We start from the raw sequence: 18,055 nt of genomic DNA, 5'->3' as shown, positions 1-18,055 counted from the left end.
TGGGAAATCAGTAAGCTGATAATGAATGCTTGGGTCCAAATGCTGTTTAGGAGGTTTGGGGGTTTGTTTAACTTCATTGCAATCGGTGGTTAATGAAATTCCATTCTCTTGTGGATTTTGCAAGAAGTTGTGGTTTCCAGAGACTGATGAGATAAAGATCAGATCTTGATTCTATAACCTTATTAACAAAAATTTTAGTAAAATGCATCTTTCGTAGCCCGGTTTTATGTTGGTTGGCTCTGTGTGTGTGTGTGTGTGTGTGTGTGTGTGTGTGTGTGTGATCATGTCGTCTGGAAGAAGTGCCAAATGATCTTTTTAAAAATGCTATTCTCATTGTAAAAGGAGCACCTGAACATTTAAAGCTACAGATAAAATCACAATGGTTAACCTCCGGAGACGTAGATGAGGTGGCGAGGACTTGCCGGTCTCCCGGCCTTGGTTAAATCACCATGCTGACTTCTCTGTTTCTGTTATGTCTCTTTTTAACATCTGCTCAGCTGCTGCCTTCTGGAGTGTGTATCCAGAGCTGGGTGACATGGACATGTTCTTGCCATACTCTTCTCTGCAGGCTTGGAACGCGGTAAGTAACAACGTCTCGGTGGGCTCACCACTGTGGGTCGGGGGACCGTCCCTGTGATGATTACCAGCTTTATAATTTCACTTTGGCTTTGACTGACAAGCAGCCAAAGTGAAATTTCTTGTCAGACAGTATAAACAACCCTAACCAGAAAATCCAAAATCTAAATGCTGCAAAATCTGGAGCATTTTAAAGGTTAATATGAAGCCACATATGAAGAATTTAGCCTATGTGGTAAAATCCCATCTACATACATGCATATATATCTCTATATATGTGTACACATATTCTGAAATGCCTATGCAAAAGGAGTATTGTTGTGTCAATAAGAGTTGGATGCTTTGGGAAGACTCAAAGGCATGTTTCTAAAGTGTGTGTGTGTATGTTAGGAAAGACAAATAAATTTCACATTTAAGTTTCTGTTTTCTCACTAAAAGACCTCATGTATATGAAGGATTTCAAAATCTAAAAGCCAAATCTGAATCACTTCTGCTGCTAGAAGAGTTTACATAAAGCACTAGGCATGACGGGGCAGACACAGGGTGACCGTCACACTTCTGACAGGCGGAACAGAACCTCAGTGAGGGCTTCTTATAAAAGGACACTTTGACTCCTACGTTGACCAGATTCAAGTATTGAATAGATTTTATGAATGAGGAATGGCTAGACCGCTGTGGTAATACTTAGTACAGTTTGACTTTTGGGACCCCCTTTCCCTGTTTTTATAAAGATTTATAAAGAAAGTTAGGCAACTCAAAAGCTTCAGGGCGAATCGAAACCTTGCTTCCTGTTGGTCTAGACGCCTTTTACGGTAGGCGGCGATGCACCAGGGTGCTGTTCGGTGGACTGCAGCCCACAGCACCTGCCTCTTCCCCTTTCAGTTAGAAGATGGAGCTGTGTGCTTGGTCTTGAAGCAGGGGTTGGCCGTATTAAAACGGTGTTTAGAGCAATACATTTAAGTTAGGCAGCAGGCACTGGGAAATATGTACTACACTGTGGCACTTCACGGTGTATTTTGTTTGTCTCAGCACAATGGAGGCAGATGAAGAGCACGCTTGTCATCTGATACTCAGGAGGCCTAGGCAGGAAGATTTTCAGTTGGAGGTTAGCCTGGGCTACGCAGTAGTGAAATCCTGTCTAAAGAAAAAAAAAAAAGAAACATTCAAATACATTTGATTTACTTAATTTTGTTGTTGTTGTTTTCTTTTGAGACATGGGCTCATATAACCCAGCCAGGCCTGCCTCAATTGCCCGTGCAGCTGAGGACAACCTGAAATCCCTGACCCGTCTGCCCCTCCCTCCCAAGTGCTGGGCTTGCAGGCATGCACCACCATACACAGTTACGTTTGATTAATTTCTAAGTTTTTGATACTTACAATAGTAGTGATTTCCCGAGGGCCTTCTCTGCTGGTTTTTGCCTTATAGTTAATAGATTTCTGTGTAAAATTACGAGGGGAAAGACCGGTCTTCTCCTTTCTCTAGTCACCCACTTCATTTTTCTTTTAAACAACTTACAGATGTGTAGGCGGAGTGTGGTTATGTGGCAGGAAGCCTGCAGGTTACACCATTGGGTCAGGAGTTGCACACCTCAACCCCCTCTGTGCGTTCCCCACGGCTCTCCTGTCCTGTGACTTTGTTGTGGAGAGGCAGCGTTGGGAGCGGTGGTCCCTGGGCTGTGTTCTTACCTGGATGCCGTGTGAGGCCAGCATCCCAATGGGCAGGGATTCGTTTGTTCATCTCTCAAGGCTCTCTGGAGCCCAGGAGACTTTGTGGACATTCACATAATGACACAGGAAGTCCCACAAGAAAATGTAGAGAAACCCACAGTTATAACCCTGATACACTAGACTTACCTTGGGGTTTACTGAGTGCCTGTAAAACTTCTTGTGGTTGCAGTGAGTTCCCTTAAAAGGGCTCCTCCAATCCCACGCTCCTTGTATCTATCTTCCTCTTTAGCAATGATGCAGTGTTCCCCTCCCCTGTCGACAACCATTCCTAACCCTTGCTCTGACAGGAAGTAGTAAGTTCACACATCTGATGGAAAGATTGACTTGGATTTTTTTTTCTTAAATTTGAGACAAAGAGTTCACTATTTAGCCCAGGCTAGCCTAGAAGCCTCTCACTTGGACTATAGCTGTCTAGCACCACACTTAGCAGCAACTGGATTTTAAAATAAATACTATTACAAAAAAATGAAACAACAACAAAAACAAATAAACACCAAAAACCCCACACACCGAATTTAATTGTACCCAAAGTCCATGCATTTCAATGGCCTTCCATACAATTAAGTCAAATACTCGAAAGTAGAGTGTTCTCACTGGTAGCTAATTCTAATTGTGCATTGTAATTATTAGTTATTTTAAAAAAATACTATTGTATATTTGAAAATACGATTTAGAATTTACGAAAGTTACTTTTTTTTCTTGCTGTAAAAAAAATGCCACAAGAATTGGTTTAAGAGAGAAGGGGTATTTTTCCCACAGGTTTTTGGATACAGTCCTCTTAGGTGGAGAAAGCATGGTGGCAACAGCCAGCCATACCGTACCACAACCAGAAGCTATAAATGCTTCAGCCCTGCTGGATTTAATCTCTCTGCAGTCCAGTACCCACAAGGAAAGGGTGGTGCCTGGATTCGGGGCTAGTCTTCCCGCCTCAATCCACCTAATTCGTTTATGCCTCACAGACATGTCAGAGATGTTCTAGACAATGCCAAGATGAGAATCGATACTAACCACCACAGAAATCGCAGGGCTGTTCTGAGGTGTCTGTCGATGAGCAGTGGTGACAGAAACACATATAGATCCTTACCACAGATACTCTGTGCTCCTACAGGAACTCAATAGCACTGATGTTCTGCAGTTTACGGTGTCACCACAGGTGACTTTCTTCCCATATCAATAGTGTGTCAGCGACCCAGCCATCCATGAGCCCCCCCAATCAGACATTTTGACAAGGTACTCTTAAATTGCTTTCTAGTGCCATCTACATTTTGAAGGAAATCTGAATTGACTGGCAGAAAGGCAAACTACATAGTTAACACAGAGACATTTTCTCATAGTATCCATGGGGTGAGGGCAATTTGGGAGGTTTATCCTTTTAAATTTGGTCCCTGTCCCCTTTTTAATGGGCAGGGTTTCATACAGCCAAGGCCTAGTCCAGACACTTACTGTGAAGCTGAGGATAGCCTTGAACTCCTGATCCTCCTGCCTTCTTTTTCTCTTGCCTGGATTAGACATCCAATTGCTCCTGGCTCACCAGCTTGTTCCAATGTCCACTGGTTAGCAGGATGCCAGAGGTGGGTTAACTAGCACTGGTTAGCAGGATGCCAGGGGTGGGTTAACTAGCACTGGTTAGCAGGATGCCAGGGGTGGGTTAACTAGCACTGGTTAGCAGGATGCCAGGGGTGGGTTAACTAGCACTGGTTAGCAGGATGCCAGGGGCGGGTTAACTAGCACTGGTTAGCAGGATGCCAGGGGCGGGTTAACTAGCACTGGTTAGCAGGATGCCAGGGGCGGGTTAACTAGCACTGGTTAGCAGGATGCCAGGGGTGGGTTAACTAGCACTGGTTAGCAGGATGCCAGGGGTGGGTTAACTAGCACTGGTTAGCAGGATGCCAGGGGTGGGTTAACTAGCACTGGTTAGCCGGATGCCAGGGGTGGGTTAACTAGCACTGGTTAGCCGGATGCCAGGGGCGGGTTAACTAGCACTGGTTAGCAGGATGCCAGGGGTGGGTTAACTAGCACTGGTTAGCCAGATGCCAGGGGCGGGTTAACTAGCACTGGTTAGCAGGATGCCAGGGGCGGGTTAACTAGCACTGGTTAGCAGGATGCCAGGGGTGGGTTAACTAGCACTGGTTAGCAGGATGCCAGGGGTGGGTTAACTAGCACGAACTGCACAAGCTTTAGTGTTGGACTGGACAGGCTCTCAATGAGATGCTCCTTCCTGCTCCTGAGATCTCGGCGGACCACAGTGTGTGAGAACCCCATGAATTTTTGTTCCTTCTAGAGAGGACAGGACCAACTCGTACTACAAATAGTGAAAGAAGACGGGCAGAAAGGAAGGCGTACGGATAGTGGGATGCTTTCATTTAATTGTGACTTTAATAGTTTGAATATAATTTGCTCCATTTGTTCTTAAAGTAGAAATTTTTAAAAATACAGTATGTGCTCTGTATTTTCCCTCAATATGTATTCCTCTCTCTTTAGAGAACCTGTCAGCTGTTATTTAAGGAATACTTAAAAAAAAAAAAAAAGAAAAAGAAAAAAGTGGGACGGTTGCACACACCTTTAATCTCAGCACTGGGGAGGCAGAGGCAAGTGGATCTCTATAAGTGTGAGGTCAGCCTGGTCTACAGAATGAATTCTAGGACACAGTCAGGGCTACACACAGAGAAACCCTTTCAAAAACAAACAAGCAAAAAACAAAAAACAAACAAACAAAAAAAAAACAAAAAACAAAAAAAAGAAAGAAAGAAAGAAAGAAAAAGAAAAACAACAACCAAAAAACCCAAAACAAAACCCCAACCCCTCCAAAAACAAAAAACAGCCAGCCAACCAAACAAACTAAAGGCCCAAATCAGAAACGAAACCAGAATATTTAATTTTCCAAAGCAAGATACACACTCTTGTATTATTTTTGTGCTAGGAAGTTATTTAAAGTAGAGGTTATCACACAGGAAGCTGGCTGTCCTCGGCCTATGTCTATGCAGAAGACGCTTCCTGGAGGCCTGAGTGTGGGTGGTTGATGTCTTGCATTTATGTTTCCCTGTCATAGGAAATTCCTGGAATAAAGCTCGTGACAGAGGAGCTCCCACTGCCTCTTATGAAGGTAAGTCGTGCTGTGAAGCAGTCATGTTGAGAAGACCTCTGCTGCCCCCAATATTACTGTGGTTTCAAAAGGTATTGCAGTCTGGCAGAGAAAGCTGGGGCCTTGGGGGAGGTTGGCTTGCCTGAGGGTCCTTCTGAAGAGCCTGCGTATCAACTGATGGTATGATGTTATATAGGACTGTTTGAAGAGGGAGGTTTTCTGAAGATAGAGAATTACAGAGCCCAACTTGAACCATGGTTAACCCACCAATATTTGCCACAAAGCCTTTTACTGAAGGAGCTCTTAGAACACGTCTTTAGAGAGGCTGGAATTCATTGTTGCCTGATTTGTAACAAACACACACACACACACACTCATACATGCATGCACATATCATATATACACACACACTTATACACACATACATACAACATGCTCATATGCATATACATACATATACACACATACATGCATGCGCATACACATACATACATACACACATGAATGTTCATACACATATACACAGAGATACACTCACACATACACATCACAGACATAGACAAATGCACACAAGCGCGTGCACACACATACATACACACACCCATACACACAGAGACACACATTCTCCCCCCCCCTTCCAATATCCACTCATAAAATCTTTAAGTAAACTGGACTGGGATTTCTTGTTTCTCTCAGAGCAGCCTCTTCATCTCTCAAAAGTGAGACGATGGCTCGCTGTTTGGCCTGCCTCAAGCTGTTTCCTGTCACGGAGGGGCTTTGTGTCTGTCTGCGATCTTCTGGTTTCAGGATGGGGGGGTAGGGGTGAGGTGAGTGGGAAAGAATCTACTCGTAGTTAAAAGCTGGGGTCGTGAGCTCTGTTCCCTTCAGCTCCTTTCCTGATTTGCTGTCTGTTGCTGCTGATAATGACAGCCTGGCCTGCGACGTCTCAGATTCCGGCAGCATGGCGGCTGCTCCTTGTGCTGAGACCTTTCATTATGTTTGATTCTTTTGGATCCTTGGAGCTGCACTGACAGCTGGGAAGGCTGGTTTGGTGGCTCTTCTTTGGGTCCTAAGGGGCCCTGGAAAATAGACTGGCCAACTGTCCAGAGGCAAGTGTGGAGCCAGCAAAACCCTCCTGATGTGGGAGGGTGACAGGGAAGGTCATGCTTTATAGGCAGTGATGGGGGCAATCTTTCCTCCTCCTCCTCCTCCTCCTCCTCCTCCTCCTCCTCCTCCTCCTCCTCCTCTTCCTCCTCCTCCTCCCTCCTCCTCCTCCCTCCTCCTCCTCCTCCTTTTCCTCTTCCTCCCTCCTCCTCCTGTTCCTCTTCCTCTTTCTCTCCTCCTCCTCCTGTTTCTCCTTCTCCTCCTCTTCATCTTCTTTATCTTCTTCTCACTCATAATCCTACCAACCCACCGAGGGTTTCTTTTCTTTGTTCTGTTTTCATGTTGGGGTTGAACTTGGGTCCTTGCCAGACAGTTGCCTTCCCACCCTCAGCCCCTGATTCATTTGGATTCCAGGCATCTATTACCACCATGACCAGCCAGAATAAAGCTAACCTACAATTAGTTCTATAGCTCCTCGTACATAACTGCCCACCCTCTGCATTCTCTTTGCCTCTGCCATAGGAATGTATGTTTGATTTGGTAGTTATGGTAATCTAGAAACATTTGATCAAACATGAACCCATAAACATTTTTTGTGTTGTTACATGAAGTAATGATTCTCCTGAATTGGCATTTGATCGATCTTCTGGTTTGAGGTATTTAACTGTGTTTAGACACTATACAAACATTTTCTGGGAAAATAACTTGGTGGTAAGGTGGTTGCCTCACACATGTGAGATCTTGGGTGTAATCCCTAGTAACACATTTTTTCCTTTTATCTAATAAAGATAATATTTCATTTTTATATATTCTTATACATGTAGTTTTTCTATTGGTTTATCCCTCCAAAGTCAAAGGTTGAGTATGTCTTAGAGTAAAACACTATGACATTTTTTATAGCTTTGATTTCTTCTTCTAAACTAATATCCAATGAAAGTTGTGGTGATCTACATGGTCAAAGAGATTCAGGGGGCTGGAGAAATGACTCGGGGGTCAAGAGCAATGCTGCTCTTCCGAAGGACCCCAGTCTGGGCCCCAGCCCCATATCACATGGCTTACAGTGACCTCTGACTCTGTTCCAGGGGATTCCGCACCCTCTTCTGGCCTCCACTAGCACCCACATACATGTGGCATGCACACAGAGAGATGCACATACATATACATAAATCTAAGAACAAAAGGGTTTAGGGGGTTATTGGTTTTATTACAAACTTACCAACATTGTGTGCTTTCATTTTATAAGTATAAGGGAAATGTGGAAGTTCTTTTTTGTCTTTTGTCCAAGCTGGCTTATTAGAAGCCAATTCATGATTGGCTCACAATAACCTTATTGACTCGTATTAAGTGAGTTCTGACTATACTTCCTCTCTACTGGCAAAGTCAAAGAAGGGGGGACAAAGCAAGACGCGAGAGCCCCTCGTGCTGTGACGTGTTCCGTCTAGGGTTGTAGTCCAGGTGTGTCCCCTCAGATTTGGATGCTGAAGTTCTGATCCCCAGTGTGGTGGCTTTAGGAGGGGACAACCATGCCCTTATGATTTGGATTGGTCATTATTATTATTTTTTTAAAGATCCATGAAACGCAACTCAATCCTTCCTACCTCATGATGTCACAATGAAGATATGACTGTCTACGAAATGGGCACTTGACAGACCCTGGGTTCACCCACACCTTGACTTTGGATGTCCCAGTTTCAAGAGCTGGAGGAACAAATGTCTGTCATTTACAAGCTATCAGTTGATGGTGTCTCATTGTAGGAGCTGAGTGGACTATGACTTGGGGCCATGTTAGGGCAGGTACACCAGTTATTTTTTTAAGAAAATTGTCACCTGAAAGACAAAAAGCCTCCTTATTTTGTAAATGGTTTACCAAATAATCTTAAAAACATGTCATGGGGAGGGAGCCAGAGAGATGGCTCAGTGGTTAAGAGCATTGCTGCTTTCATAGAGGACCTGGGTTCAGTCCCAGTTTCACATCTGTTTGTAACTCCAGGTCTAAGGATCTGACATCTGGTCTCTACAGGTAGCAGGCGTGCATGCGGTACACATATACCTATATGCCTGCAGGCAAACATTCATATACATTTTTAAAAATCTTAAAAAAGCTCTGATTTAAAAAAAATTACCATATAGGAACAAGGCCCACACTTTAAAGAAATGCCAAGACTGACCTTCCTAAGGAGGGCTTGGATCCTTGGTAAACTATGGGCTGCTCAGAGGAAGCAGAAAATTGCATAAAAGGCTAAAAATAGCACCTATTTTTTTGTTGTTGTTTTGTTTTTCGAGACAGGGTTTCTCTGTGTAGCCCTGGCTGTCCTGGAACTCACTCTGTAGACCAGGCTGGCCTCAAACTCAGAAATCCAAGTGCTGGGATTACAGGCGTGTGCCACCACGCCCAGCAGCACCTAATTTTATAGTGAGACAAGAAGCCACTAAAACTATTTAACTACAGGAAAGCAAAGAGGGAAATGATGGCTTACTCAAATATACAGGTAAAGAAGAGAGTGCTCCTCAGGCAGAGGACTGGGCAGTTTTACCAAAGTGGTTTTCTCTCTCTGTGTCTGTCTCTGTCTCTCCTTCTCTCTCTCTGTCTCTCTGTCTGTCTGTCTGTCTGTCTATCTCTTTCTGTTTGTCTCTGTCTCTCTCTCTGTTTCTCTACTTCTCTCTGTCTCTTTCTGTATGTCTCTGTCTTTCTTTCTCTCTCCCTTTTTCCCTCACTCCCTCTCTCCTTCCTCACCCCCCAAGTGCTGAGATTCCAAGTGTGCCCCACACGTCTGGCTCAAAATCAGATATTGTTAATATATTTAGTCACGTGTTCAGCGATCACTGAGTACCTGACCCGGAGACTGCGAAGGCCAGGAAGACTTGAAGCACTCCTGCCCAGGGCCTGCGCTGTGGATCCTGCGGTCTCTCAGGTGTAGAGCTCCTGGGCTTCTGAGGAGAAGGTGTTTGCCACATGAGCTGTTCACCCAGACTTACGTACTTCTTCATTCAACATGTTTGAAAGCTGCTTTAACTAGACAGGGCAAGAGCATAATCCATTGCTTGGTGAAGCACAAAAGGCACTGATTCCCCCTGGAGCCTCCCCCACCCCAGACAGATGCCATCATTTGCTGGCAATCTGAAATACTGGCACAGCCACAGTGTGACGGCTCACTGCCTTGAGTCTTTACAATTGTTGCTTTGGAGAAAATGAAGCTCTGTTCCAGGCTTCATTCTCTGGTTCTGGGGCGGAGTGGGGGCGATTACGATTTTCCAGAGTTTGGACAGTATATGTCTCCTGGGAGAGTGACTTACAGTGACCTCAATTAATGCCATGAACGTAATTTTATGATACCACGAAGCAGTATTATTTATTACTCATAGAGCCTCAGGGTAGCGAACTAACTCTTGCCATTTCTGTAGAGATTGGATAGCCAGACTACCTGCCTACTAGCTATAAAACTGAGAACCAGACCCTGCTAGAAAATTATATTTCTGTTCCATTTTTATCAGCCGCTCTGGGCTGGCATATGCTCCAAGAAAGCTAAATGTGAGATAGACGGCCATAATTATTGATTACATTTAAAATTGTCCAGCCCATAAAAAAAAAAAAACCAAATGGAATGGCTGATAAAACCCCCTCGTTGGGTCAAGGAAGTGGAATTTCTGCCAGACACTGGAACAGGAGGAAGTTTATTTATATCCCCAAGGCTTCAATAAGATAACTGTGTGCTTGCAGCTGTTTTAGTACTCAGCCTCAAGAATTCCAGTTGTTTGCCACATGTGGGGATGCTCCCACACAACGCTCTTAGTTTAGCATGCTGCCTTTCAAACTTCTATCCACAAAGACATTTATAAGACATTTTATATATGTTAGACATGATGCACGCATGGCTGGATTTCTCTGGACAGCAAGCAGAAGTTGGTCTTGAGATGAGAGTCACTGAGGATCCTAGGAAGGCTGGTATATTAGCTTTGCTCTCTGTGTCCTGTGCAGAGAGGAAAGGGTTTCTCAGATTGGGCCTCCTCCCCTAAGACGCTGGCTAAGCAGCAGACGTAGGACCAAGGCCAGGGCGTCCTTGGGAAATGAGAGGCAGATGTTTACTGCATCCCTTAATGTAACTGGCCCTTCCGTGTAATTGATAGTTGTGATCGGTTGCTTGTGGTGTTTGCTTTATCTTCAGAGACAGATGAAGGGAGGTGCGTTTTGAAGAAGAGATGGGAATAATTTACTTTCTTCCTAAGTTAAGCAGTTGAAACTCCTCTTTGTGCAGGGAGAAAAATGCTTTTTGGCCATTCCTTAAGAATCTGATGGCTTCTTAAGCCAGACCCCCAAGGACTACATAAGCTTTGTTCACAAAGCCCTTTTGTATATTTTTAAAGGCTTATTTAGTTTATGTGTACGTGCGTGCCTGTATGTTTGTGTGCACACTAGATGCATGCAGGTGCGGTAGAGGTCCCTTGGATCCCTGGAGCTGGAGCAGTAGATAGCTGGCCCCTGTGGGCGCTGAACCCAGGTGTTCTGTGAGACCAGCAAGTATTCTTAACTGTTGGGACATCTCTTTAGTTCTCATGTTTTGTCTTTTTAAAAGAACACTGGGAGCTAGCCATGGTAGTGTATACCTTGAATCCCAGCACTGAGGAGGCAGAACTCTGAGTTTGAGGCCAACTTGGTCAACAAAGGGAGTTTCAGGCTAGCCAGGGCTACATAGAGAGACAGTCTCAAAATAAACAAAAGACTCCACTTTTCCAGTAGCTGGTAAATGTGTCTTAAGAAGTCATTTTGCATTGTCCTTCTTCATGGGGACAGTATTTGGATGTCTTTCAACTCCCCTTTAGTCAAGTGTCAGTTGAGTGCCCGGCCACACCCAGACTCCACGTGCTTTGCTGCTGAGCTGGGCTGATTAGGTGGGGATGCACACATTCTATTTCATTTTCCTTCCCCTTCCAGGTGCAGCATCTTATTCTCTGGGCCAATGAGCAGGTTGGCGTTAACTTAGACTCAGCGGCGGGGCTGACTGCAATCACCAGGACAGGCTCAAACCATGCTTGAACCTGACAAACTCATGAGGCTTCAGACCATTCCCTCAAGCCATTAAGCTCAAGCAGACAGCATGGTTTCTAATGGCTGCTGAGGCTGGAAAACCCAAACTAGAGGCTGCTATCCAGCACCGACTGCAAAGGGCCCTTCATCTTCTCTTACCTTCCCAAAGCTGAACCAGAGCTCAGAGCCTGTGCTCTGGACCTGCAGGCTTTGTTTACTCTCCAAGCGTCCCCCCACCACCACCCCCGTTGAACATGCCGTCTTCATCCTCCATTTCGTTCTATTTCCCTGGGCCCTGAGTTTTTCAGTCTTCCAAATAGGCCTTTCAATTGGCAGTCATCAATTTGCCAATCGTATGCTGATACATTTGCCGACAGTAAGAGAACGTGGAGGTTATGCTAGACCAACAGACTTCAGAAATCCTCTCTGTTCAAATGGGAATGTTTGTGGGGTCTTTGATTAACACTATTTCTTACTAAGTTTTAATTTTTGTTTTGTTTAAAATGCAGATCTTTTGTCTTCTGTTGTGTGACTTTTCCTGGATAGACGCGGACAAATGTCCACTTATTTCAGATGGGGCATCTAAAAAATAATTCTACTCACGTACAGCCGGGTGAACGAATGCGTTTATTGGGTCACCTGTAAGCACTTGGCTGACACGTCACTTTCAGTGCATGGGTAATCCCCGGCAGCTGCGTCATGGGCTCCCTGGATGAGTCTTCCTCAGCAGCTGCTTAATTATGCATAATTATCATGAATTACACAACTCGGAAAGGGCTTTCCCCAGTCTTGTGTGGTCTGGTACATGGTAGATAAACAACCCCCCCAGGAATATCCTTGTGTGTACACTCTGTCTCACCCGGGGACTCTAGCACCCTTGAAGGGTGTTCATGGACCTGCTCACACGTTTTCTGTTATTCTTGGTTAGCTCAAGACTATGATAAAAAACAAACTTTAGAAAAAAATATTCATTCATTCATTCATTCATTCATTCATGTGGGTTTGCCTGCGTGGGTGTGCAGATAGAGGAGGGCTTCTGGGAGTTGATCCTCTCCACCCTGTGGGGCTCAAGAGATCGGACTCAGGTCAGCAGGCTAACCTGCTTAGCCATCTTACTGGCTCTCCAAGTTTTTTAAAATAAAGAGAAAGTTTGTTTGTTTGTTTGTTTGTTTGTTTGTTTGTTTAAAAAGGACGCCAAAGAGCAAGAGTATTGGTCCTAAAGGGACCAAGTTCTCTCTCTGGGCAAAATTGAGGTAAATTATCCTAAGGTAAAGCAGGCCTGCCTATAACCAAATTGACCACTAGATGGCACCACAGGACAGACTAGTTTCTTATTTGAGCGCTGGGATTTCATGACCAGATGTAGGAAACCAAAAAGGCTGTAGAGGTTAAGACTGCAGGATTGGTCCGATGATTATGACACGACCACAACAAAGAATAAGAATAATTATTGCTTAAATTATTGTTATTATAAAAATACAAACTAGGGAGAAGGGATAGGTAAGATAGGTTTACCATAAATAAAGAAAAGGGCAGGAGTCACTGAAGAAAGTTAAGGAGTGGGCCCGGATCCCAGCATTCCTATCTACCCTGGAAATACATCTCAGTTTTTAAGGATCTGAGATTTTCTGTCACTGAGAGAAGGGACATTGTCTGTGTAGGACTTTCATGTTTCTAAATAGAAGTATACAATATCACCTAACTTACTTTATTGAGACTCCAAAATCTATGTCAAACCTCTGTTGTCCTTTTAACAATAGCACATCCGTCACATTTTTGTTTAGTATTAGAGCATTTGTATGTGCGTGTGAATGAAGTGTATTTTATTTAAGTTCTCTCTTATTTTTTAATTTCCTGTTTTTCCCCTTTTAAATTTACCATTCAAAGAATGTCATACATGCATTGCCCTAGTTAGGTTTTGCACTGCGATAAACACTATGGCCAAAAGCCACCTGGGAGAAAGTGTACAGTTCGAGTGAGCACAGTTGCGGCGAGCACACCTTTATAGCGAGCACACAGTTAAAGTCCGACATGATGGGTCGTGGCCCAGGACTCAAAGCAGGGGCCAGGAGTCAGGAACTGAAGCAGAGGCTGTGGAGGAGCTGTGTTTACTGCCCCCCCCCACCACCCCCACTTTCTTAGTCTGCTTTGTCTGGGCCCCGAGACACCTGCCCAGAGACTGCAGCACTCACAGTAGCCTGGGTCCTCATATGCCAATCCTCGATCAAGAAAATGCCCACAGGCTGCAGATAGGACAGCGTGGTGCGGTGGGGATGTATTTTTAACTGAGGTTCCCTCTTTCTTAGGTGACTCTTGCTTGGGTCACTTTGACAAAAAACAAAACAGTACATGACCAGCCAGTTCAAGCACGCTATCTGGTCAAAGCCACTCCCCTGTCTCCACCTTCTCCGCATCCTCCACCACCCCCCTCCCAACTTGACATGGTTCTCTAAAGCTCACAGGGCTGAATCCAGTTCACAGCACTATGTGCAGCCTCCCAGGGGCTGCATCCCTGGAGCAGACCAACGCACTCCTAGCCCAGCCACTAGGGGCTGCTGATAGCTCTTATAAGCCCCTCCCCCATCCGTGCTGGGATCGCGGGCTTGGCCTTGTGCAGGTTTTGTGTACACATTCACTGCTGTTGTCAGGTCACCTGTGCACAGGTCCTGTCCATGTCTGGAAAACATGGTTTTACGGAAGTTCTCCACCCACTCTTGCTCTTGCAGCCTTTCTGCCCGCCTCTTCTCGGGTGATCCCCGAGTGTTGAGGGGTGTGTGTATGTATATGAGGTAGATGGCTGTGTTAACACTATTGATGAGAACTTTTGTCCTCTAGTAATATGTGTAGCACCTTCCCACACTATGGAAGCTAGCCAGGACACACAGATAATTTGGTCAGTCAGTAGGAACGAAGTCCCCAGGTCTGTACTGGCTTGATTTCTCCATGTTCTGTGGTTTGAATAGGTGGTGCCTTCAGCAATAGGGTCTTAGCATCAAATTCTGGAGGGTAGCTAGTAACAAAGGCAATAGCTTATGTTTTGAGGGGATATATGGGACCCTTTGAGTATAAGCTCTCTTATTTTCTTGAAGTCTATTAAGACTGTCACCTCAGTAAGCAATAGCTGTTAGGCCAGATGTAGCTAGCCTTGGTAAAATATTTATAAATACATTTATCTTGGTAAGACTGTACTATAAAAACCACTTGATCCCAGTGAGGCAGGGGAACACAATGGAACACTACTGTTGCCAAGGCAGGCATGTAACAGGGCACACATGAGACAGCCTGTGCTACGTAAATGGCCTTGTAGACCAGGATATAAAGTCCCAGTGCTTCCTGTAGCGTTTGTCATTGTGTTCCCAAGTCCTCTCCCAGCTCTGGCTTCCTTCTCTGGACGTGTAGCTCTCTTAGTAAACGGTCTCCGCATCTGCTGCTGTCCATGTGCCCCGTCCAGTTTCTTGTTCTAGAACACAGGAAGCTGGAAATCCCAGGAGGTGCTCAACAGACTCCCAGATCTACAGATATATCATCATGATATTCTGAAACATTAAATATGCAGTAGCATACTGTTTTATTATTTTTAAAATGGTTATATTCTTCCAGATAGTAAGTCACTAATAATTAAAAGATTTAAAAGCCAACCAATTCTGTTTGGGAGAATTTAAAAATTATTGTGAAATGAGTTTATGTCATCATTTTGATTGCTGAGTTTTGGACGTGAATAAACCTAGAAGGGAAGCAAACCTGTTCCAGCTGCTCTGGGTTACAAACACACTTCCAACAGGGACATGGTGCGGTGACACCACCCAAACCAGGAGAATTGCTCTCTAGGGAGGAAATGCCTTGGGTACTGGCTTCCTGCTGAGCAGAACCAACTGGGAAGGAAGTCCTTAGATTTGGGAAGTGATCTGTAGTTTTCTCTATTGTAACTGGGAAGAGCTCATGGGTGTCCCTGTTCTGTGAAAGATGGAGTTGCTCAGGAATGCCAACACTGGAAAGGCATGGGGTGAGACAGGTGGTCCCTGCTACAGGAGGGCACAGGGCCTGCTTTTCAAGCTAATGCTGTTTTTGTCTCCAGGTCTACAGCTTGAAGGGGTACTGGGCAAAGCTGAACTCCAACCTCGAGTATATTAAGTACACGAAGCCTCGCTTGCACTACCACAACAGCATCGTGAGGAGAGAGTGGCACAACCTGATCTCTGAAGAGGTGAGCCCACAGCTGGCCGCAGGCCTGAGCCGCGAAGGCTGGCCCATGCTGGCCACGCGGTCTTCTGTCACCTCAGCGACAGCCCAGGGCACAGCTGCTCTATCCTGTCCGTTCTTAGAGGAGGAAATTGGAGCGCAGGGAGGAAGGGACGTGTGGCTCAGTCATGGTAGAAGAGCCTTGAGTGTCACGTCTCAGACGATGTTGGGTTACTTGAATAGTTAAAGGTGTATTTAGAAAAATATTAGGTGTTCCCCAGTTACTGTTTGCTTGAGGTTAGGGTGAGAAAAAGACTGTGAAGGGGTTGCTTGTACAGGAGAGCTCTTTGGGAAAATGAAATAGCTCTGTATTGTGATCAAGGTAGTACACTGTACGTCTACACACATGGCAAAATGGGATAGAACTAGACACATGCTGTACAATATCCACTTCCCGATTTTGATATCATAGTGTAGCTATATAAGATAGAAACATTGATGGAGATAGGGTGAAGAGTCCCTGGGACCCCTGTACTACTGTTGTATAGAGTCCTTTGAGAATAAAGTTTGATTAAAAAAATAGGAGTTCTCTTTAACATGGGAAATGATATTATTTTTGACTCCTTTAACTATATTGCTATTTGTTCTTGATGTTACTAAAAAAGCCATCCATGAAAATTTCACCTCCCGCTGTCCTGACATGTTCTCACCCCTAGAGAACGGGCAAAAGGAGATCCACGGTGTACATGAGGAATATTCTTGAGAACGCGAAGAAGTAAGTACGAGCGAGCTAGCGAGCGAGCGAGTGAGTAGAGGCTGGCGCAGCCTGGTTGGCTGCCTGCGTGGTATAGCCTTGGCCAGCTGCTGTCCTAGGCTTCCTATAGACCTCCGGGTGCCGGAGTGTCTAGTGGGAAACACCTCTATGGACACACACCCTAAATGGACCACTTACGATGGACACGCGGGAAGGGAGGCTTTTGTCCGTGACTCCCGAGAATGGAAGACGTGGTCGGGTGATTTGGTTGAGTTGCTGGTGGGCTGCGTTGGTGGAACTTGCTCTAATTTGGAAAGCATGTTCTCTGGGTAGATGAGTCATCTCTCCCAGAGAGCTAACAGTGCAGGCCTCGTTCCAACCTCTGTTCTGTTTTTAGCCTTCGTTATTTCCAATAACTGAGAGCTACGATTTTTCTAAAGAATTGCTGTTGTTGTCTCTACAGGGCTTTGAGATTCGTAATTGCTTAATGTGTCTTTCGGTGCACTGATTAAAGTTTTTGAGTCTTCAGGGAGCCTGAGGACGGTTTCTGCAATGGTTTTGTGGGGCTTTAGAGGGGAGACATTGCCGTATATTACTGTGGCTCGAAGTTTTTAAGATGATGCTTCTGTTGTAGATGACACACGGTTTCTTTGCAGGGTGATTTCTAACATGGAAGCGAGGACACTGGGTAAGAAAGGGCCTGTGTTAAAGTCGGGTTTTGTTTGCCACGTTGTTCTTCCTAACCAATGGGCTGGCAAAGACAATCATTCCCGCAGTATAATGGAGTGTACTGGATGGCAACAGTCCTTAATGTCACCCTGTCCGGGTGACCACATAGCCAGTTCAATGTCTGACTTAGTACCAGGACCTCCAAGGTCAGCGTCCGAGTATGGTTTTGCTGAAGGAGCCTCTGCCTCTGTGTCTTCTCCTTGTCCTCTGTCTCTTCTCCCAGCTGATCTAGTTAGCATGGCTCCTGGCTGTACCCACAGGGCACGCTCACAGTTCTCCTGCAGGAGCTGCTGTCTCTCTGGCTGTCTGCTCACGCAGTCTTTGACTTACATGTGCCTTCTGTTTGGTTCACTTCAGGTCGTGCCCTGGGTGTGGTCCCTGGAGAGCAAAGATGGGCCATTGGATAAGCAGTGTGGTTCAGTGGGGTGGGCACCATCTTAAAGTCTGGAGCTAGCTATCACATGCCAGCCATAAGTCCCTGAACATTGGCCTTGGGGCTAGCATGAGGGGAGTGTAAGGACAGAAGGGTCCATTAGAGACTCCTTAGTCAGGGTCAGGTGTAGGGGACAAGGGGGCATAGGCTGGACCCCTCCCCTCGATGGAGGAGAGAGGGAATCTGGGGAGGCTTTCCAAGGCCACAAAATTAGCTAAATTAAGTCTTGACAGGCAAGGAGGGTTTACTCTGTGATAACTGAGGGAGAGCAGGGAATATACCCAGGCCCGGGCCTTTGTGATATTGATCACGTTCATGCCGGCCAGCCTTCATTAAAGAAACTGTTTTTATCTCCTCCTGTTTTATGGGCTTGGATGTTTTTCATATGTGTGGGGACCCTAATGAAAATGTAATTTGGAAAGGGCGTAGCAGCATGTGTAGACACAG

The 18,055-nt window shown here is 45.3% G+C and overlaps 1 protein-coding gene across 3 annotated transcripts in view; it reads left to right on the top strand.

Annotated features, from left to right (window-relative positions):
• The window catches only part of Gsap (gamma-secretase activating protein), a 93,168-nt gene that overhangs the window by 57,597 nt on the left and 17,516 nt on the right, over positions 1 to 18,055 (top strand). For all 3 annotated transcript variants that reach the window (XR_007976545.1, XM_052173100.1, XM_052173099.1), the window contains 5 exons: positions 498 to 580; positions 5,354 to 5,407; positions 15,589 to 15,717; positions 16,409 to 16,467; positions 17,103 to 17,134. Coding sequence is in view for 2 of the 3 variants with exons in the window: in XM_052173100.1 (XP_052029060.1) it covers positions 498 to 580; positions 5,354 to 5,407; positions 15,589 to 15,717; positions 16,409 to 16,467; positions 17,103 to 17,134 (357 nt within the window). In the remaining variant the exon portion in view is untranslated. The remainder of the gene's footprint in view (positions 1 to 497; positions 581 to 5,353; positions 5,408 to 15,588; positions 15,718 to 16,408; positions 16,468 to 17,102; positions 17,135 to 18,055) is intronic.

This window comes from Apodemus sylvaticus, chromosome 2, assembly GCF_947179515.1.
Source record: "Apodemus sylvaticus chromosome 2, mApoSyl1.1, whole genome shotgun sequence".
Taxonomy (NCBI): domain Eukaryota; kingdom Metazoa; phylum Chordata; class Mammalia; order Rodentia; family Muridae; genus Apodemus; species Apodemus sylvaticus.
Note: the sequence above shows the minus strand (reverse complement) of the source record. Positions and strands in the feature narration are given on the sequence as shown.